The sequence below is a fragment of the Nymphaea colorata genome, chromosome 8 (genome assembly GCF_008831285.2).
Source record: "Nymphaea colorata isolate Beijing-Zhang1983 chromosome 8, ASM883128v2, whole genome shotgun sequence".
Lineage (NCBI taxonomy): Eukaryota > Viridiplantae > Streptophyta > Magnoliopsida > Nymphaeales > Nymphaeaceae > Nymphaea > Nymphaea colorata.
Window position 1 is genome coordinate 14,800,704 of NC_045145.1, and position 16,517 is coordinate 14,817,220.

General features: G+C 38.6%; 2 protein-coding genes across 2 annotated transcripts; one reads left to right on the top strand and one right to left on the bottom strand.

The window, feature by feature from the left end:
• Window positions 1-687: 687 nt before the first annotated feature.
• LOC116259211 (signal peptidase complex-like protein DTM1) lies at window positions 688-1,658 on the bottom strand. The gene is made up of 2 exons (XM_031636908.2): window positions 1,279-1,658; window positions 688-890 (listed from the first exon to the last, which is right to left on the bottom strand). The coding sequence occupies exons 1-2, from the start codon at window positions 1,545-1,547 to the stop codon at window positions 797-799; spliced, it is 363 nt and encodes a 120-aa protein (XP_031492768.1). The 5' UTR covers window positions 1,548-1,658; the 3' UTR covers window positions 688-796.
• Window positions 1,659-14,786: 13,128 nt separating this feature from the next.
• On the top strand, window positions 14,787-16,186 carry LOC116259542 (transcription factor MYB93-like). Its single transcript, XM_031637402.1, has 3 exons — window positions 14,787-14,934; window positions 15,127-15,256; window positions 15,442-16,186. Exons 1-3 carry the CDS (start codon window positions 14,802-14,804, stop codon window positions 16,184-16,186), a joined length of 1,008 nt encoding a protein of 335 aa, XP_031493262.1. The 5' UTR covers window positions 14,787-14,801.
• Window positions 16,187-16,517: the final 331 nt, after the last annotated feature.

Sequence of the window (16,517 nt, forward strand, 5' to 3'; positions counted from 1 at the left end):
TGGCAGTAATATTTTACTTCTTTTGTCATGGTCTGGTGTATATTCGTAGAATATTATCGGCTGCAAAGCGAAAGCATGCTGGCTGGTGTATGGTGGTTTGAAAATATGAGCATTATTCTATTTTTTACAAATTTGAAAATGTTTATTAATTATTTGTAAATAGAAAAAACAAATTCAATACGGGTCGTTGTGATGTTTTGTTTGTAATTATTACAAATTTTAAACTACTTACAGCTTCAACAATTTGAGAATCTAGTATTACATGTGACCTTTGATACGTGGATCAGATCTTATAAATTGAAAAAGTTTGGATCTAAGATGTTGACTTTAGACTGTACCAGTTGGGCTTGCAAAAAAGCGCCCTTAAAAACTCTCCACGGCATCATAGACGTGGCGCAGTTCTTATTCGAAGTAACATGGCCTCATAAATAGCTGAGCTGACACCTCACATTTTTTTTATCACCTTTCTTCGAAAACTGATCACGGAGGAGCATTTTTTATGCCCATAACATCGGGCTCGGACATGATATGAAGTTGCTTTTCTTCAACCAATCTCAGATGGAAAAATGGCCAAGAGTTTTTTCGTTCGTTGTCATATTTCATTGGGTATATGTTCAATGTAAAGCATGGCCAAAAATTAAAACTTAGTCCTAAAAATCTCTGAATCCAAATAAGAACAGTGGCAAATATTCAAACATATCTAGATTGCTGAGACAATAAATGTTACAACATCTCCAAAGATGAACATGCCACCTCAAATGGCAGCAGGAAACTGAGGAAGGAAATTAAGCCTCTGCTAATTAGAGATCACATACTTCCACAATTTGTACAAACCAAACCCGTAAACAATTGTATACAGAAACAACCTCAGAGGGTAACAATATCTGAACCTGCACCCACAAAAGCAACTCAAAATTGTTACTTCCCGATTGATAGTCCTTTTTGTTTTCTAATTTGCGGCACCGATCAAGAGCGATCACTGCACGGATCACTAAACTACCATGTTCTCTAAAAGGCGTTGCAAAATTAGTGGAAGATTTTTCAGTGGTCAATAAGATACAGCGAGACCACATTTCTAGATATTGATCGTTTATTCGAATTGAGGCGAACGCGATAACAACAATTTCTTTCGATTTGTAAACTACTTTACGCTATTACCTACCTTCATGGCTTTTCTAATATTTTCCGGAAATTTCTTCGATCATAGAATATCCCAAGTTCCAAATTCGTTCAGGCTGACAGAGGAAGGTAAAAGAGGGAGAGAGAGATCGGAGTGACCTGAAGGATCTGAGGCGCAGAGCAGGTTGAGTGGCAGCCCTGGGAGAGGTCCAGTGGGACACGTCCCTCTCGAAAAACTCCCAGTCGGGAAGGACGACCCCTGCTATGAGGAGGAGGCCGGAGAGGTAGACGACCACCATCTTCTTCAACGACAGCGTGTAGAGGCCCACCCCGCAGACCACCGCTGCCAGAGAGAATAGGGAATACCGCAGCACCTTCTCTGCCGACCACGCCTGATGACCATCTTCCGCACCTCCTTCCCTACCCATACTACCACCACCACTGCAGCAACACCATCGACGCTCCAAGGACCAGAAATGAAAAGCGACCAGCTTTTGACCAGCCGGTTGCAGTCGAGGATTCTGGAAGGAAAGAATGCTCTTCTCTCTCTTATATATATATATATATACATACAACCGAGGACTCACAATTCTTTAAATTTCATGCTGGCAATGAAAAAATTGTATTTTCAATTAATAAGAAATGTATTTGTTGTCAAAAAATCATATAATAGCCATGCCCAACACGTGACTGTGATAAATTTTGTTCTGGTTAGTATACTTTTACAAGATGAAGAAATATCCGTAGCACATGGACGGACGGTAACAGTCTCAGCAGCTGTTCTTGATTCTTTGCAAAAGAATCCGAACCACAGGCGCCATGTTAATTGTTTACCCACTTCTACCGTTCTGTCTGCTGTTATAGAATTCAAGATCATGATGAACAAGGGTGTGGACGGGACCTGATTGTATTCAATCGAATCAAGACTGACACAAATATGTCTTGAGTGAACAGTGAGACCTCTATAAAATGACACCACTAGTGCTGCTGCTGCCTTTGGTAAATTTTAATTAAGACTCGCCAATAATATATAACTTTGCAATGCATAAGGAAATTTTAAATAGAATGCGACAGTACCAAGGCGGTGTTTCTTGCATTCAATTTTCTCAACGAATACCTATTTCCCCACCACCAACGGATGGTACCCTCATAAATGCATTACAGACCAAGTGGGGAAGTAATAAGAAACTGAAATTTGCAGGAGGATATTAGTATACCATTCAAGTTGCTTGGGTCGCAGGTGGGTTCGAATTAAAATCATGGTCAGGGGACGAGAATGAAATGAAGGGTTAGCTGTAGTGGTGGAGCAGCGGACAGGGGCAGCTGCCCACACAGGTCTGCAGGCCCTGAATTAAGAATGAGGCTGGACCCATAGCAGGTGTTTGATTCCACTGGACCCAGGTCGTATCGTACCCTGAAGTTCCGGCTTTCTCACATTTTAAACAACACGAGGTTTTTCTCTGGTGAGCTCGAAAAAAAAAAAACATAGTAAACTTTCACAAAATTGAAAAAATTAAAATAAATGAAAAAACTAATAATACAAACATCAAAAAGTAGGTAGATTTGCAATAAATAAAAATTAGAAAATGAACAAGCAGTTTGGTATTAACTAAAATGAATAAAATAAAAAGGAAAAAACCCGTTTTTTTTTTGGCGTTTATTTTTTTTTTAAATGGTGTTTTTGTTTTAGTTGTAAACGGCTGACTTATTTATCACGACTGTTTTCACGTTAAAAAGAGAAGCTAAGCAAACCTAATTAGGGGATTGAGCTGGTGATTGCAAGCTATATCCAACTTTCCCCTCAAGTAATAAATACTGCTTATCTAAAGAACTAGGATGAACTAATGAAGTAAGGGTAATAATTTGTTAAAGAATGGGGTTAGATTCATGAAATGCTGTGACACTGTATTCTCGATGAATCTATCCTAATTTTAAGGCAAACTCATGAACAATTTCTTGTTATTGTCAAACACCCATCCTTTGGTTTAAAGTTTGATGCAATTTTTTAATTGCCATTAATAATCGCCAAAAACTTTAGATGCATTTTATTTAAACTTGAAAAGTTTACAAAGGAACTCCCATCCTTTGAGCAAATAACAAACAGACCCTCAACGTTTGCATCAAAACTCATGAAGAGGAACAACACATTTAGACAGGCAACGACGATTTTGATGAAAATCCAAAACAATTTCACAAGGTTTTTTTTTTGTCTAAATCTCGTTTCAAAGTCTTCTAAACCGATCTTAAGACTCGTTGAGCACAAAACGAATCATCGTTGCATAGGCCTCTTTTTTATTTTTTTAAAATAAGTTTCACTTGAATTTAAAGAGTTAGATTTGTAGATTAATCTTATTATATTGTAATGTTTCTTTATGTAAAGGGGCTGTTTGTGAGTTTCCTGAAAAAGTTAAGTGCTTATTTGTGGTCGTTGAAAGGTTGAGGACCTACCTGTTAATTGTTATTAGCCGAACCTAAATGTGTAAATTTGTCTTTATAAATTATGATCAAGACAAGGCGATGACATATATGATTACAGTTAGAACATGTCATTATTAAATAAAACCGCATGCTTATGCTTATGCTTATGCTTGTGGGATAAGAACACCACAATTTGGTCTTGAATATTTATTTCGACGCATGTCAAAGAACTGATACTTCTGCAACGACCATTTTCTATACCTTAGTGTGATTAAGATAGATAGCTGCCCTTTTTGTTTTAAATTGTCGGCGAGTTGATTATTGATTTGATATCAATAATTGTTTCAAATTTAGTTAACTAACTATATTTTCCAACTTAATTACAAATATCCAGCGCGCGTGGACATCGATTCACATTTAGATTGGTGAAAAAATCTTGCCCATCGATCGACTTGGGTGCCATGGTTGTGAAATCAAATAGTTCAACGGATATATCCGTGAAATGATTTGAGAAACGAATTGCCAACCAAATCTACCAGTTTAATTTGTTGTTTGATGGTATAGTCTATGCTCACCATGACTTTTGCTTATACAAGGGTTGAAATGTATAGACCGCCAGTTCTTGCAAACTAATTGCTCTCTAACTATATTTGAGGACAAGCGTGGCTTAAGCCACCTGTTCTTGTTAACTAATCATGTTTCACTATCGTTGGCGTCCGGAATGCAATTGTTTGGGTGTGCGGATTTTGTAAGTTTCAGACCCCATTGAAGCGTCTATTAGCTTTCACTCTCAGCTAGGGGCAGAGTCAAGGTAGAGTCCGCATGGGCCCTGGCCCCACCTCAATTTTTTTTAAAAAAAAATTTACATGCAAATTTTATAAAATTTCACTTGTTTTATATAAAAATTATGAAAAATGATATTTTGGCGCTAGTTAAAATTTACAAACTTTAATTCGGTCTTTCTCATGAAAAATTTCTGGCTTCGCCCCTGCTCTCAGCTGACTTAATTATAAACATATACATAAGCATGGCGATGTTTGTTCTTGTTGTCAACTTTCAATGCTTGCTTCCTATTGGCGTGACTACTCGAGGGCTTTTGTTGGGCCTTAGAAAATCACTAAATTTGCTGGTTAATTTGGTGGATCGCCTTCTTAATTCAATTCCTCAATCGGCATTATACTTCTCATTTCAATTCCTCAGTTGGCATTATGGGTATGGCATTATAAATGATCTGACCTTGTTATAGTCATAAACCTAGTGATGTCTCACAATATAGAGGATGATATATTCTCAGCACGATCGAGTTAGGCCTGCCTAGCTAGTCGCTTGCAAGATCATAAGGTTGTAGATCCTTTGGATCCAAGTCAGATATTGCCCGACTAAGATCTGAATCCATCTTATTTTGCTACATAAATTTCGATCAAACACAGCTTTTGGACTTCCATCTAATCCAAGCCCAAATATTGAGTAGGTCGACTACTTATTCTTTTATTTCAGAATTGTCTGGTTCAGATCCGAGACTTGAAGGCCCTTTAAACCTCAACGACCTTGCCGTATATGCATAGACAATGGTTCAAGAAACAAGAGGATCTCACTACTTTTTCTACACATTTTTTTGTTCTTTTCTATACATTCAATAAATAATATTTGTTTGTTCATAAACATTATTGTCCCTAAACGTTAGATTTAGCAACAAAGAATTTTCAAAAAAATAGGGTGGAAGTTTGAAGGGAGTGAATTATGTTCACTTACAAGGCCCTCCATGCATGACATGTTTGTCATTGTCCCACTTTCGAGGGAGCCGTTTGCCAAAGTAATGGGTACATGTCATGCATATGAACCTATGCACGATGCACACATGCTCAGACCTGTGCATATAACCAGCTCTGTGGTGTGGTGTTTGAATCCAAAATCTAAATTCAATTACATGAATACAATGACGTTGAGTCCCGTTATCACGTTCATCAGATCAAACTCAAACTCTAGCTCTCTGCATTGCTAATAAGGTGGCTATAGATACGCCATACCAAACGCGGCCAGGAATAGTTTTATTATTATTTACGGTACATTTCTGTTCTTGCTTTCTCTGATAAGGATTGAAAACGACGAAATTCATTAGTAAAGATTAAGCTCATTAATGCTTCAATTGGAATATATGACTTCGTTGGATGCAACTGCTGATGGCAACTTTGTTAATGACATGTAGTCGCCATCGCTGTTAATGGCTCGCAGTCTTCGTCGTCATAGATCGTCGCCCCCAGTGGCTTGGTTCATCAAGTAGGGCTTTAACTTGTGACTGCCACCGGCCTGAAAAGACACCTCCGCTCTAAATTTCAAGAAATAGCATCATCACCAAAACAAATAAGACCAAATAAAGAATAAAAAATGGAAATAGTCAAAATTCACGTCTTAGTGTATACAACTGAATATCTGAAAGTGCCGAATCTTTTAAACCCAAAAAACTTTAGAAAATGTGAATTATTGTAGAGCGTCCGAATAAATATAACATTGTGAAAGAGATTGGCATGACAACTTGGAAAACGTTTAAGATGGTCAAAGCTAAATCGAAATTAAAATTACAACTGCTTCTCTCGTTTATTCTAACAACCAGAACGAAGCAATTGGAAATATTTAAAAAGAACAAGAAGCGACCTAATATTAAGACAGTGACTTTGGTCCATTCTCTCGTCTAAGTGCAGCCCATCACGGTTTCGTGGTTATCGTTGGATATACAAAGTCTTTCTTTTTTACGGTTGAGTAGGAAGAGTATTTCATTCTATTACTCAAATAAGTTACCACATCCAACCCTTCATCTCCCTATAACTAGAGTATACGGCCTGCTTTGCAGCATAGAGAATTGACATTCCAAAGATTGTATTATTTCATATGAATTGATCCTCACTCACATAGATATTTCAGAGATGATAGATTACATTTTCCGAGCACCATATATACAACAGACAAGATGATGACATAGATTTCGAAGAGAAGAATAAAGTCTGTATGTGAACAAGGTAACATACTGCCTTGGTTATGCTTGTACTACAGGCAAATGTTGAAGTACAACTTACTGTTCTTGCTAACAACTGTTACATATTCTTAGGTATGGATAGACATTTGATTACTAAAATGACAATATTTGTCGTTATACATCTGAATCGTTTTTAAATTCTCACAAACAGCTCATGTCGATCCATGTTGCGTCCAGCTTGTATCTTCTTTGCACTTGTTTAATTGGTTTGGAGAAGGCATTCAAGATTTCTGTTTCCTGAGATTAGGCAGATTCTTGCAGGTTATGACAACAGTGACCTACCTCGATTCTCGAACTCTTGACCTTTTTTTGGCTAAAGCTGCTAAACCCTCAACGACGTATTGAATCACCCATTGGCAACTTCTTGTTACACCTACTGACAAAATATTATACATTATTTAAGGATCAGGGGAGTATTAAGCAAGTATTTTCCCAAGCTGAACCAATACTAAAACACAAGTAGAAGCTTCATGCAATGAAGTTACAGTTAAGATCATAAATTGTTAAACACGTCTACGTATGTATGTTGCTCGATGTCTTCTCACGGATTACATAGCAAACTAAAGAGCAGGTGTTGAGGCAAGGAGTATATATATAGATTCATAGTAAAAAAAAAAAATGTCGCTCGAATGATCATCTCGGGAATCCCATACATTAAAGCTCATGAAAAATGTCCGCAGTAAAATCTATATCGATGAATAAGACTGTGAAAAGAGATTAAAAACCTGTTTTTTTTTTTGTCTTGTTAATATCATGGTAGAACCTGATTTCTTGATCAGCACTTTCTCAGCAACGAAATCACGGTACTTTTAATTGATAATGTGCTGATTCTTCTGCTTACTTTGCCCACACAGCATATATAGAGAGAGAGAGAGACGATAAAATGAAAATATATAACAAAATCTGAGGACAAGAGGTCCCCTAAGTACAAAAACAATCCGCAAAAAATAAACCGCAAAAACAGAAGCAGAAAGAAGAAATATACAATACAATGAAGAAAAATAAGAGAAAGAGGAAAGACGGAGCGGCATAGTCACCCAGCCGTAGACGGACAACGGCGCTTCAACCGAATGGCTAACTGGACATCCACTTACACAAGACGAACCACAGAATCTGGCGAAAAGAAGGTGTCCCTGAAAACTCTGTTGTTGCACTCCTTCCAAATGCGCCACCAAGCTGAAATGAGCCACGACCTCCAGACATGACCCCAGGAAGCAGTCAGGTGGAGGGAAGGACAAAAGAGGAAAAGAATACGAATGGATGGTGGGTTTGGAAGACTACTAATAAGGGAATACCAGGCAGAAGCAAGACACTAGAAAAAAAAGAACACGAAATAAAAAAGTGGACCCGAGACTCAGTCGCGACAAGACATAGGGGACACTGGTTAGTCAAATTGATGTCAAGGCGTTGCAGGTGGTCAAAAGTATTAATATGGCGAGTAAGAAGAAGGAGAGAGAGAGAGAGTTTGATTTTTCAACAAACTTTAAAATGCCAAAGAAGAAACTCATTTGGTGCCCCTAGTTGTAGGCAGAACCAGCATCAGCATCAGGGGTCATGCAACTTTTGAGGAAAAAAAAAATTACATGTAGTCTAAAAGAAAAACTGTTAAAATTTTGAAAATATAATTTGTTTTTCTAATCAAAAAAATTTTCTAATTCGACCCCTAGGACCAGCAGCTAGTAAGCCGTGTCTTGGTCAAATGGAAGAGGAGCCGACCCAAAAACACTGCTATAAACCAGAATGAGGTCAGCCATTTCTTACATGCTTACTTGTGGGTTTCCCGGTTCTTCTGTTCCCTGTGCCTTGTTCCCCTTTTAAACTAAAACGCCCCCATTATTTTAGAGACAATTGACTGACCAACTTTTTCTTTAACACCTCCCTTTTACATTTTTAATTTCTTCCAAACTGCCGCCAACTTGCCCGTAAATGTTGTCTTCCATCTGATTCTGGACTACCAGAAACCAGAATCTAAGCAACCAGCAGTCTAGCCGAACTGATGGCATCTCGTGTGTCATAAATATGTGCAGACACAAATATGCACTCATGTAATAATCCATTCGCTATGCCATGCATTTCAGCGAAACATTGATTACTTTTGATGCTATACTGTTTCTAGTAAATGTAAACCAGTAACACACACACACACACATATATATATATATATTATAAACAAATTTACGTGCAACTTACATGGCAGATGCGTGTCATGGACGATAATAGATATGGCTCATCTTATAAGTAATCAAAATCTGAATAGTTTATATGGTTGGTAGTTGTTGAGGCTTCAACCCCCGCTTTTCCTTTTATAATGGGGAGGGAAGAAAGTGGTACGTGGTAGTAAAGGTGGATAGAGAAACAGGAATTAAACGGTTTCCTTCTACCTTCTTCGATTGACTTGGGTGAACAAGGTGATGTCAATCTTCTTCTACTTGTGTGGAAGAAAGAAAAAGGAAGGAAGAGAGGTTCCTTACAAATTAGACTTGGTTGCTGTGATGCATTCATCCTGCATGCCGACATGACTGCATCCAGGAATTTGGGCAACTTTTTTTGACTGCTCAAAAGCGATAGTTACTATATAGCTCCTCACAAAGTGATAGTGATCTATGTTGCTAAAATAAATGTGCGTCACATATTCCGTAACACTAAGTAAAGCCTCTTATATTTTTTCGATATCTATTGCAAGTCCTCAAGAAACCTTGAACATGTTCACATTTACTGGACTTTCATAAAGAAAAAAATACCATAAAGTCTTTGTAGGTTCATAAATGCACGATCATGACGGCAGCCGAAATGTGTCCATAACGGAGAAGTTGGTGTCGCACCGCTAGGGCTGTCCGACCAACAGGTTGAGAGTGAGTAGCTGTTAGGCGGCCAATTGCTAGTTCAAATCTCAACAGCACCGAACTTTCCATCAACAGCACCGAACTTTCTCTAAAAGCGAGATGAAAAATAAAAGGAACCTTTGTTTTACAATTTATTTGTCTTTAATTGGGTTCGTCATGTTGAATTTTCTTCATGGCTAAAAGCTACATGTTGCGTTTTAGTTAAGATCTGAATATGAAAGTTCATACAAGTTGCTAAACAAAGCAACTCTACAGCGAGGAGTATTCTCTTAATTATGGCTGATCGAAGTCGGAGTCCATAAAGGTCGGACCTAATTACGTGCCACAGATCCTAGCTGATGCAACTCTTGTTTTCACCTGTTCCAGATCATTCTCGTTGGCGCTCCTAATTAAGAGAATATGCGCAAGTATGACTAATTGGCTTAGAAAAGACAACCTCTGCAGCACATACTCTTGTTAAACGATATTTTAGTAAGTTAAAGCGCATTAGGATCGTATGTTCTTTTTTTAATTCGTGTTTGTTTTTTTTTTTTGGATTAGTTGCAGTTATAATTCTCTACTAATCCCCAAGGGGCTCGACATAGCTGGTTGAGCCGATAGACTGCGGGTGTGGACTATAGGAGTGGGGTTAGTCGCCATGAGGTTGTACAATGCTGAGCAAGTGACAAGGTTTTTTTTGGCTCAAATGTGGTTTCCTTGAATAATAAATTAAAAAAAATATCTACTGCATTACATAAGTAGAGATGCACACATAACATTGATCACTACTTCTAACCACAATTTCTTACCAAAGCAAAGAAAGGTTCTTCTGTGGCACTATGGTTGAATCGCCACTTAGGTTCCTTAGGTCCTGAAATAGTCCTGAACATGAAAGGTAGGGAGAAAGGGGAAGGGGCTTCGGCCTCTTCAAGGTATCTCTCCTCCTTGTATTTAAAATAATGTTGATCAATGTTCAACATTAATCAAAAAGAGAAATAAAAGAACAAGATGTAAAAGTGATATGACCGGAGTAATTAGGTCGAGAGAACTATGTGAAGTAAAATTGGAACTAGTTGCCATATATTATTTATTTACGAGATACTTTTACTTATTATCATGAGTCAATAAGTCCCTTAAAAGATATGTGGCAAAGTAGGGTAGCACACAACTATTTGGCAGGTGATCAAAAGTTCGAACCCGAGGGATATCCACCACAAGTTAAAAGCATACACGCTTTTAGGGTCCCCCATCTAGCAAAGTAAAGGGCTTACGTTCATTTACGCAAGTGGGGGTTTATTTTTGCATATTAAATAAAACTATGAATTGTCCAATCAATATGGTTGAAAACATGGCTCACGGAAATTTGTTTTTTTTTTTCAAATAAAAAAATAGTAGTACTTTGAAAATAAGATATTTTTACATGTGACATCCTATTAACTATAAATCAAGTTGGCAGTCCTTATATTTGTGTAGTATACGTGTGTGTGTGCCGTGGGCCACTTATCATAATTTCAAAAATATGACCTCACAGATGAAGTCAAAAAAGGCTAAATTTTATATGCTTAAAAAACTATCAATAATCGTGAATTTTATACATCAATTTTAAAATATTTTTTCACGCATAAATTTCTGTACTACATGTCACATTCATCGACACGATTGGGCTGCAGGAAACCGGCGAAAAAATAATCGAACGTGAGAAGAGAAGAGTGGTAGTAGATAAATATGAATTGCCAAATCCTTGTTATATGAACTTATAAAATATAAAAAGTACAGGCTGTATCTAAGAATTTGTTTATTGAGTGGAATCTAAGAAGTGAGATTTAGCTTCCTAAACACGGAAGAGGAAGAGGAAGGGGAAAATTGGGAAGGGTGGGGGTAGGTTTGACCTCGGCTTCACGTGAGGCTCAAGTCACGCGAGACAAGGGCTTTTTGGTCATTTTCCAAGCACCTCGTTCAGATCGCCGCCTTACTCTTGAAGGGCAATACAGTAATTTCGGACAAGAGTCCGTACGCGATGACAATTTACCCCCCGCCTCGATGCCACGTCGATCGCCGTTCAGACGTGCGCCGACGACTTTTGCGGCACACCGTATAAATCCGGTTCTCGAAAATCCGGTTTTCCCCATCAACAGAAATTCCGTCCTCCATGTCTAGTGAAGATCCTGTTTTCTTCCAAATATTTCACAGCAGCGCCGATTTCCAGCATTATCCGGATAACCTATTTGCACAGCAATTCCGTTCCCAAGCCAAACTCGCTGCCCTTAAAATTGGTTCATCATCTAGTGTGGTTTTGAGTCCCTTTTAGACTTCCCATCGAACATTGAACTAGCTTTCCTTTCGTTTAGACGAGATCACATTTGGGCCGCTGTGCAATAGTAATACATTGTTTGTTACTGTTGGACGAATGTGTTTCAAAAAAAATTTAAAAGATTCATGAAACGCTAACACATGTTTCGTGAATTTACCTTAAGACACATTTTATTACTGTTGCAAAACTACCTTTTAAAATCTCACTTACAATGTGGTAGGACATCGGGTCCCTGATTGGTGATGAAAGTACTTTTATATAATCGAGCAACGATATGGACATTAGCGACTAAAAAGAAAAAACCATAGAAAAAGAGTGAAAAAGAAAGAAAATGCAACGTGTTTTTTTACTGAAGGGAACTAATCTTATCGTCCCGAGGCCAAACTTCTAAGGCTGAAACCTTCCATTTCCATTTTCATTTCATTCAAATGAAGTATAAAGCGTCATGCACCAACGCCGGATTCCCTCTTAGTTCAAAATCCAAAGGCATGTGTGTGAGCTTAGATCTAGAAATGACGCTAAAGGAGGCTCATGCTTTGATCATCCAAAGGGTTAGCATTTATTGAGAATTCACCAAGAATACTGTCATTCGTTAGGGATCCAATTGGTTCCAATTGCTTCTGTTTTTTAGACGACTAACAAAGCAATAATGGCGAGTGTTCATAATTATTGGTCGTGCTTATGATTTAATTATAAAGTGGGTTTGATCAAGAGATAAGCTTTTATTTTAAATCAAGCATACGACAACAACGTCAAACTATTACTAATAGTTTGGCCAGTAACACCTTTGACTTGGGTTGGCAAATGCATGAAACGCCATTAATTATTGTTTAAGAAACATTACTAACTAATTAACAGTTGCTATTAGTATAAACAACCAAAATCACAAAACAAGTTTTAGCTTGCGTATTTTATTTGTGTAATTGAAACTTAAACCCTTCTAGTTGCCAACTTAATATATGATGATCCCCATGCAGGTGACGGGAGCATGTCTGTAAGCACAAGGAGAGAGAACGGATATGAATGGACATGCTTCTCTTTTTTTATATTCCACTGCTCCTTTCTTATGTTGACAGACAAATTAAATATATTGTACGTATATTTATATATCAGTTCACAGTTAATTAGTACTATGTGAGGAAAAAACAAGACCAGTAATATTTAAAACATTCACTTCATTCGATCCTGCGAAGATTTTGATGATAAAAAGTAAAAATTATTTAGCAATTAGAAGCTATCAAACTTGTGAATCTTTAACTTGTATACATGTAGCCGGCAGAAGGCCAAGGAGGACGTACGCCTGGAGGAATTGCAGCATGGATGAAGCCAAACGTTCCTTGGCTGCCATGAATTAGAAGAGTTTGGATGTCATTGGGGGGAATCTTCCCTCGAGCATTTTTATTTAGCCCTTTTTTGGCAATGAAATCCGTGTCCTGTTTTGCTGTTTCCGGAATATGCTTGAGTAGGTAGGTCAGCTCCAGCGAAATCAATCACATAAGATTCTAATATCTTCATGACCTCATGCGACTCACTTGATTAATGTTATAAGTGGTGGCATCAATTGACGCTTGTCAAGTCATATTAGGCTGGCAACTCTATTCTATTACATTTTTCAGTGTTCCTTATTAGAAAATCAAGACGATGAGGCGCAATTAGACTTTATACGAGTTGTATATGATCATTAAAGAAGGTGATCAAGAGTGCATCTTTTCATGCATGTCCGCTGGGACGACCTAGGGTTTTTAGTTAACATTGGAAGTAAACTGCTTATCTTCCTACATTTTGACAAGACAAAATCCATTTACCTTTCTCCAAACATCCCAAAAAGACGACGAACATTACATGAATTAAGAGTTTTACTTTATTTGTTTTGAGTGCACAAAGGGCGTATTTCATCCTACCACCCAAGACCCAAGAAAAGAAAGGAAGTCTTCACCCTTCTTCTTATATCTTTGGTTACTTCAGTGCTTCAAATTAACACGTTAATTTCAAAGATTTTGATTCGATTGTATATGAACCAAACATATGAAACAACATTATATTGAGAGAAAAAAAAAAAACGAATTGAGAATTCAAGTAATATATACGGATGATTACCATTTACCGTTATGCGTCGAGCATAAATAGTGAAGGTTTGCGGTTTTACAAGCTTTCCATCTTTCAAAAAATGTCGCGGCTGGGATGTTACATACTTACTTCAGATCATAGCGATACGCAAAGTTCAAAATCATCTTACCTCAGCTAAACCCCACGCATTGAAGCAATCTCAGATTAATTTACTTGGAATCAAACGATACCGACCCCCAACTAAGTTTTAAACTTCAAAAAGAAAAAAAGTGGGGAAAGAAAATTTTTCATTGATGTTGGAGAGAGCAAATCCACCATTGACAAGTTTTTACCAAGATGGGCCACCTGATGTAGACGCATTTTTGCATGGTTGATCTCGCCAAAGTGGACAATCATAGTTTGCAAAGTCAAAACTGTGAAGAATTTATCGCTCTGAAACGAGAAAAAATCAAACTATCATAACTTTGTGCGTGTCCGATCAAATTCGAATCTCGGATCTAAATTTCTTTGCTGAATTCGGTCGAATGATTTGAAATTGGGATCAACAATCTCGAATGCATAAGAGGAGGCCAGTAGCTCTCCTCTCCCAAGGGACAGGAGCCCGCTGAGAAGTGACATGAAACCCCAAAATTATTCTTCTTGCAGTTTGGTGAGGGTGACGAAGGGTGGGCCTCCCTTTTGCGTGCATGGGATGGCCTGCCTCTCACATCCCAGCCGTACACGTGTAGTCAAGATGATGCGTCCATATTGCCACCGCAAGATCACGAGGACGGAGGAGGTACGATCGATCGCACTGCCGATAAATTTACGGCCTCCCCTCTCAGTTAGTCACAAAGAATGAATAAAAAAATGTGGCATCAGTTAATTCATTAGTTTAGTGGTTAGCTAATAGAATATGTGGGGGTGAAATTATGCCACAGTTGCATGGACATGAGAAGGGCATAAATACAGCGGCTTCTTTGTTGGTTTTGGAGATACACCCGGAGGCTTCTTGCATGTGGTAGAGAAGAACTAGAGAGAGAGAGAGATTAGAATGGGCAGGTCACCCTGTTGTGATGAGAGTGGCCTGAAGAAGGGGCCATGGACACCCGAGGAGGATAGCAAGTTGATCGATTACATTCAGAAGCACGGACATGGGAGTTGGAGGGCACTCCCCAAACATGCAGGTACTTCCTGCTCTCTCTTTCCATCGTTCTGTGGCTGCACTATGTTCACCTCATCCACCAGGAAGCCTCCTGCTTCGCCTTGAAGGAGGTTTCCATAAGAGAACTGATCAAATTGAAGATAGAAAGAGACATCCATGTCGTCCAACTTTTCTTATGAGATTATTGAGTTCTTTTTGTTGTTTAATTTGACAGGGCTCAACAGATGTGGCAAGAGTTGCAGGTTGAGATGGACAAACTACTTGAGGCCTGATATCAAGAGAGGAAAGTTCTCCCAAGAGGAAGAACAAACTATCCTGCATCTTCACTCTATCCTTGGCAACAAGTACTTTGTCTCTCTCTCAATTCTAACTTCAATGCTCTTACAGTTGCTAATCATTTTATTGTCACAAACTTGTTACTTTAAATAAAATGTAAACCAAAAACACCAACGGTTAATATGCAGAAGCAATTTAACGATTTTTCCAGCATGTAGTTCGATTTTAATAGTATACGTTCTTGCTTTTTTAGGTGGTCGGCCATTGCAACTCACCTACCAGGACGGACAGACAATGAGATCAAGAACTTCTGGAACACTCACTTGAAGAAGAAGCTCATCCAGATGGGCTTCGATCCGATGACGCACCGCCCGAGGACGGATCTCTTCAACAACCTCTCCCAGCTGCTTGCCTTGGCCAATCTGAGGGACATGATGGTTAATCATCCATGGGAAGACCATGCTGCCAGGCTGCAAGCAGAGGCCGCTAACATGGCAAGACTTCAGTACATGCAGTATCTTCTCCAATCTGCAGCAGATATGACTAGCAGCGCTAGCAGTACCGTGAGCAATAATATCACAGAGATGGAAAGCCTAAATTTCTTGACACCTTCTTCATCGAAGCCTTTTCAGATTGATGATCAGGAAGCCATGGGATGGACTGCCAACTACCAATTGGACAATGCTGCTTGCTCTCTTGCACTTGCTCCTTCACAGAGCTTTCCAGACCAAATAGGCCACACTTCTGCTCAGAATATGCAACTCCCACCAAACTTTGAATCCTTCAATAATAACAACCAGGAGTCAGGCTGCACACTCATCAATCCAGAAGACTCGGCATCAAAATGTTCAAACTTGTTCTCCCCTCTTCCCCACGCCGGTCCAGCTGAGAACTCGGCCGGCAACAAGGGTGATGCCTCAAGCAATTCCGGATATGGAGCCTCGGGGATCTGGCCGGAATTCTTACTTGATGACGCTTTCATGCAGGAGATCGTTTGAAGGCCTAGCTAGGCGCAAAAATATTTAGTTCTATCCTGTCATATCTTCATCCTGAATCTTTTCCTGTGTACATTTTTCTACCTTGCGTTTGTTTTCGACGTCATTTAGATCTTGGATGTGCTGATGCTGCATTGCCGAATGTTAGTTTGTATATACTGATAAAAGAGACACAGATGATACTGTTTAACTGGTCTGAGTTAGACTTGAAGCCTGATAATTTCCATCGTATACCTTTCTGTTTCTCTGTGAGCAACAAATACATTTTCCTTGCGCGTTTGTCATCAACCAGAACTATTTTATATTTAAAGTAAGAAATGACAGGAAAATTAAG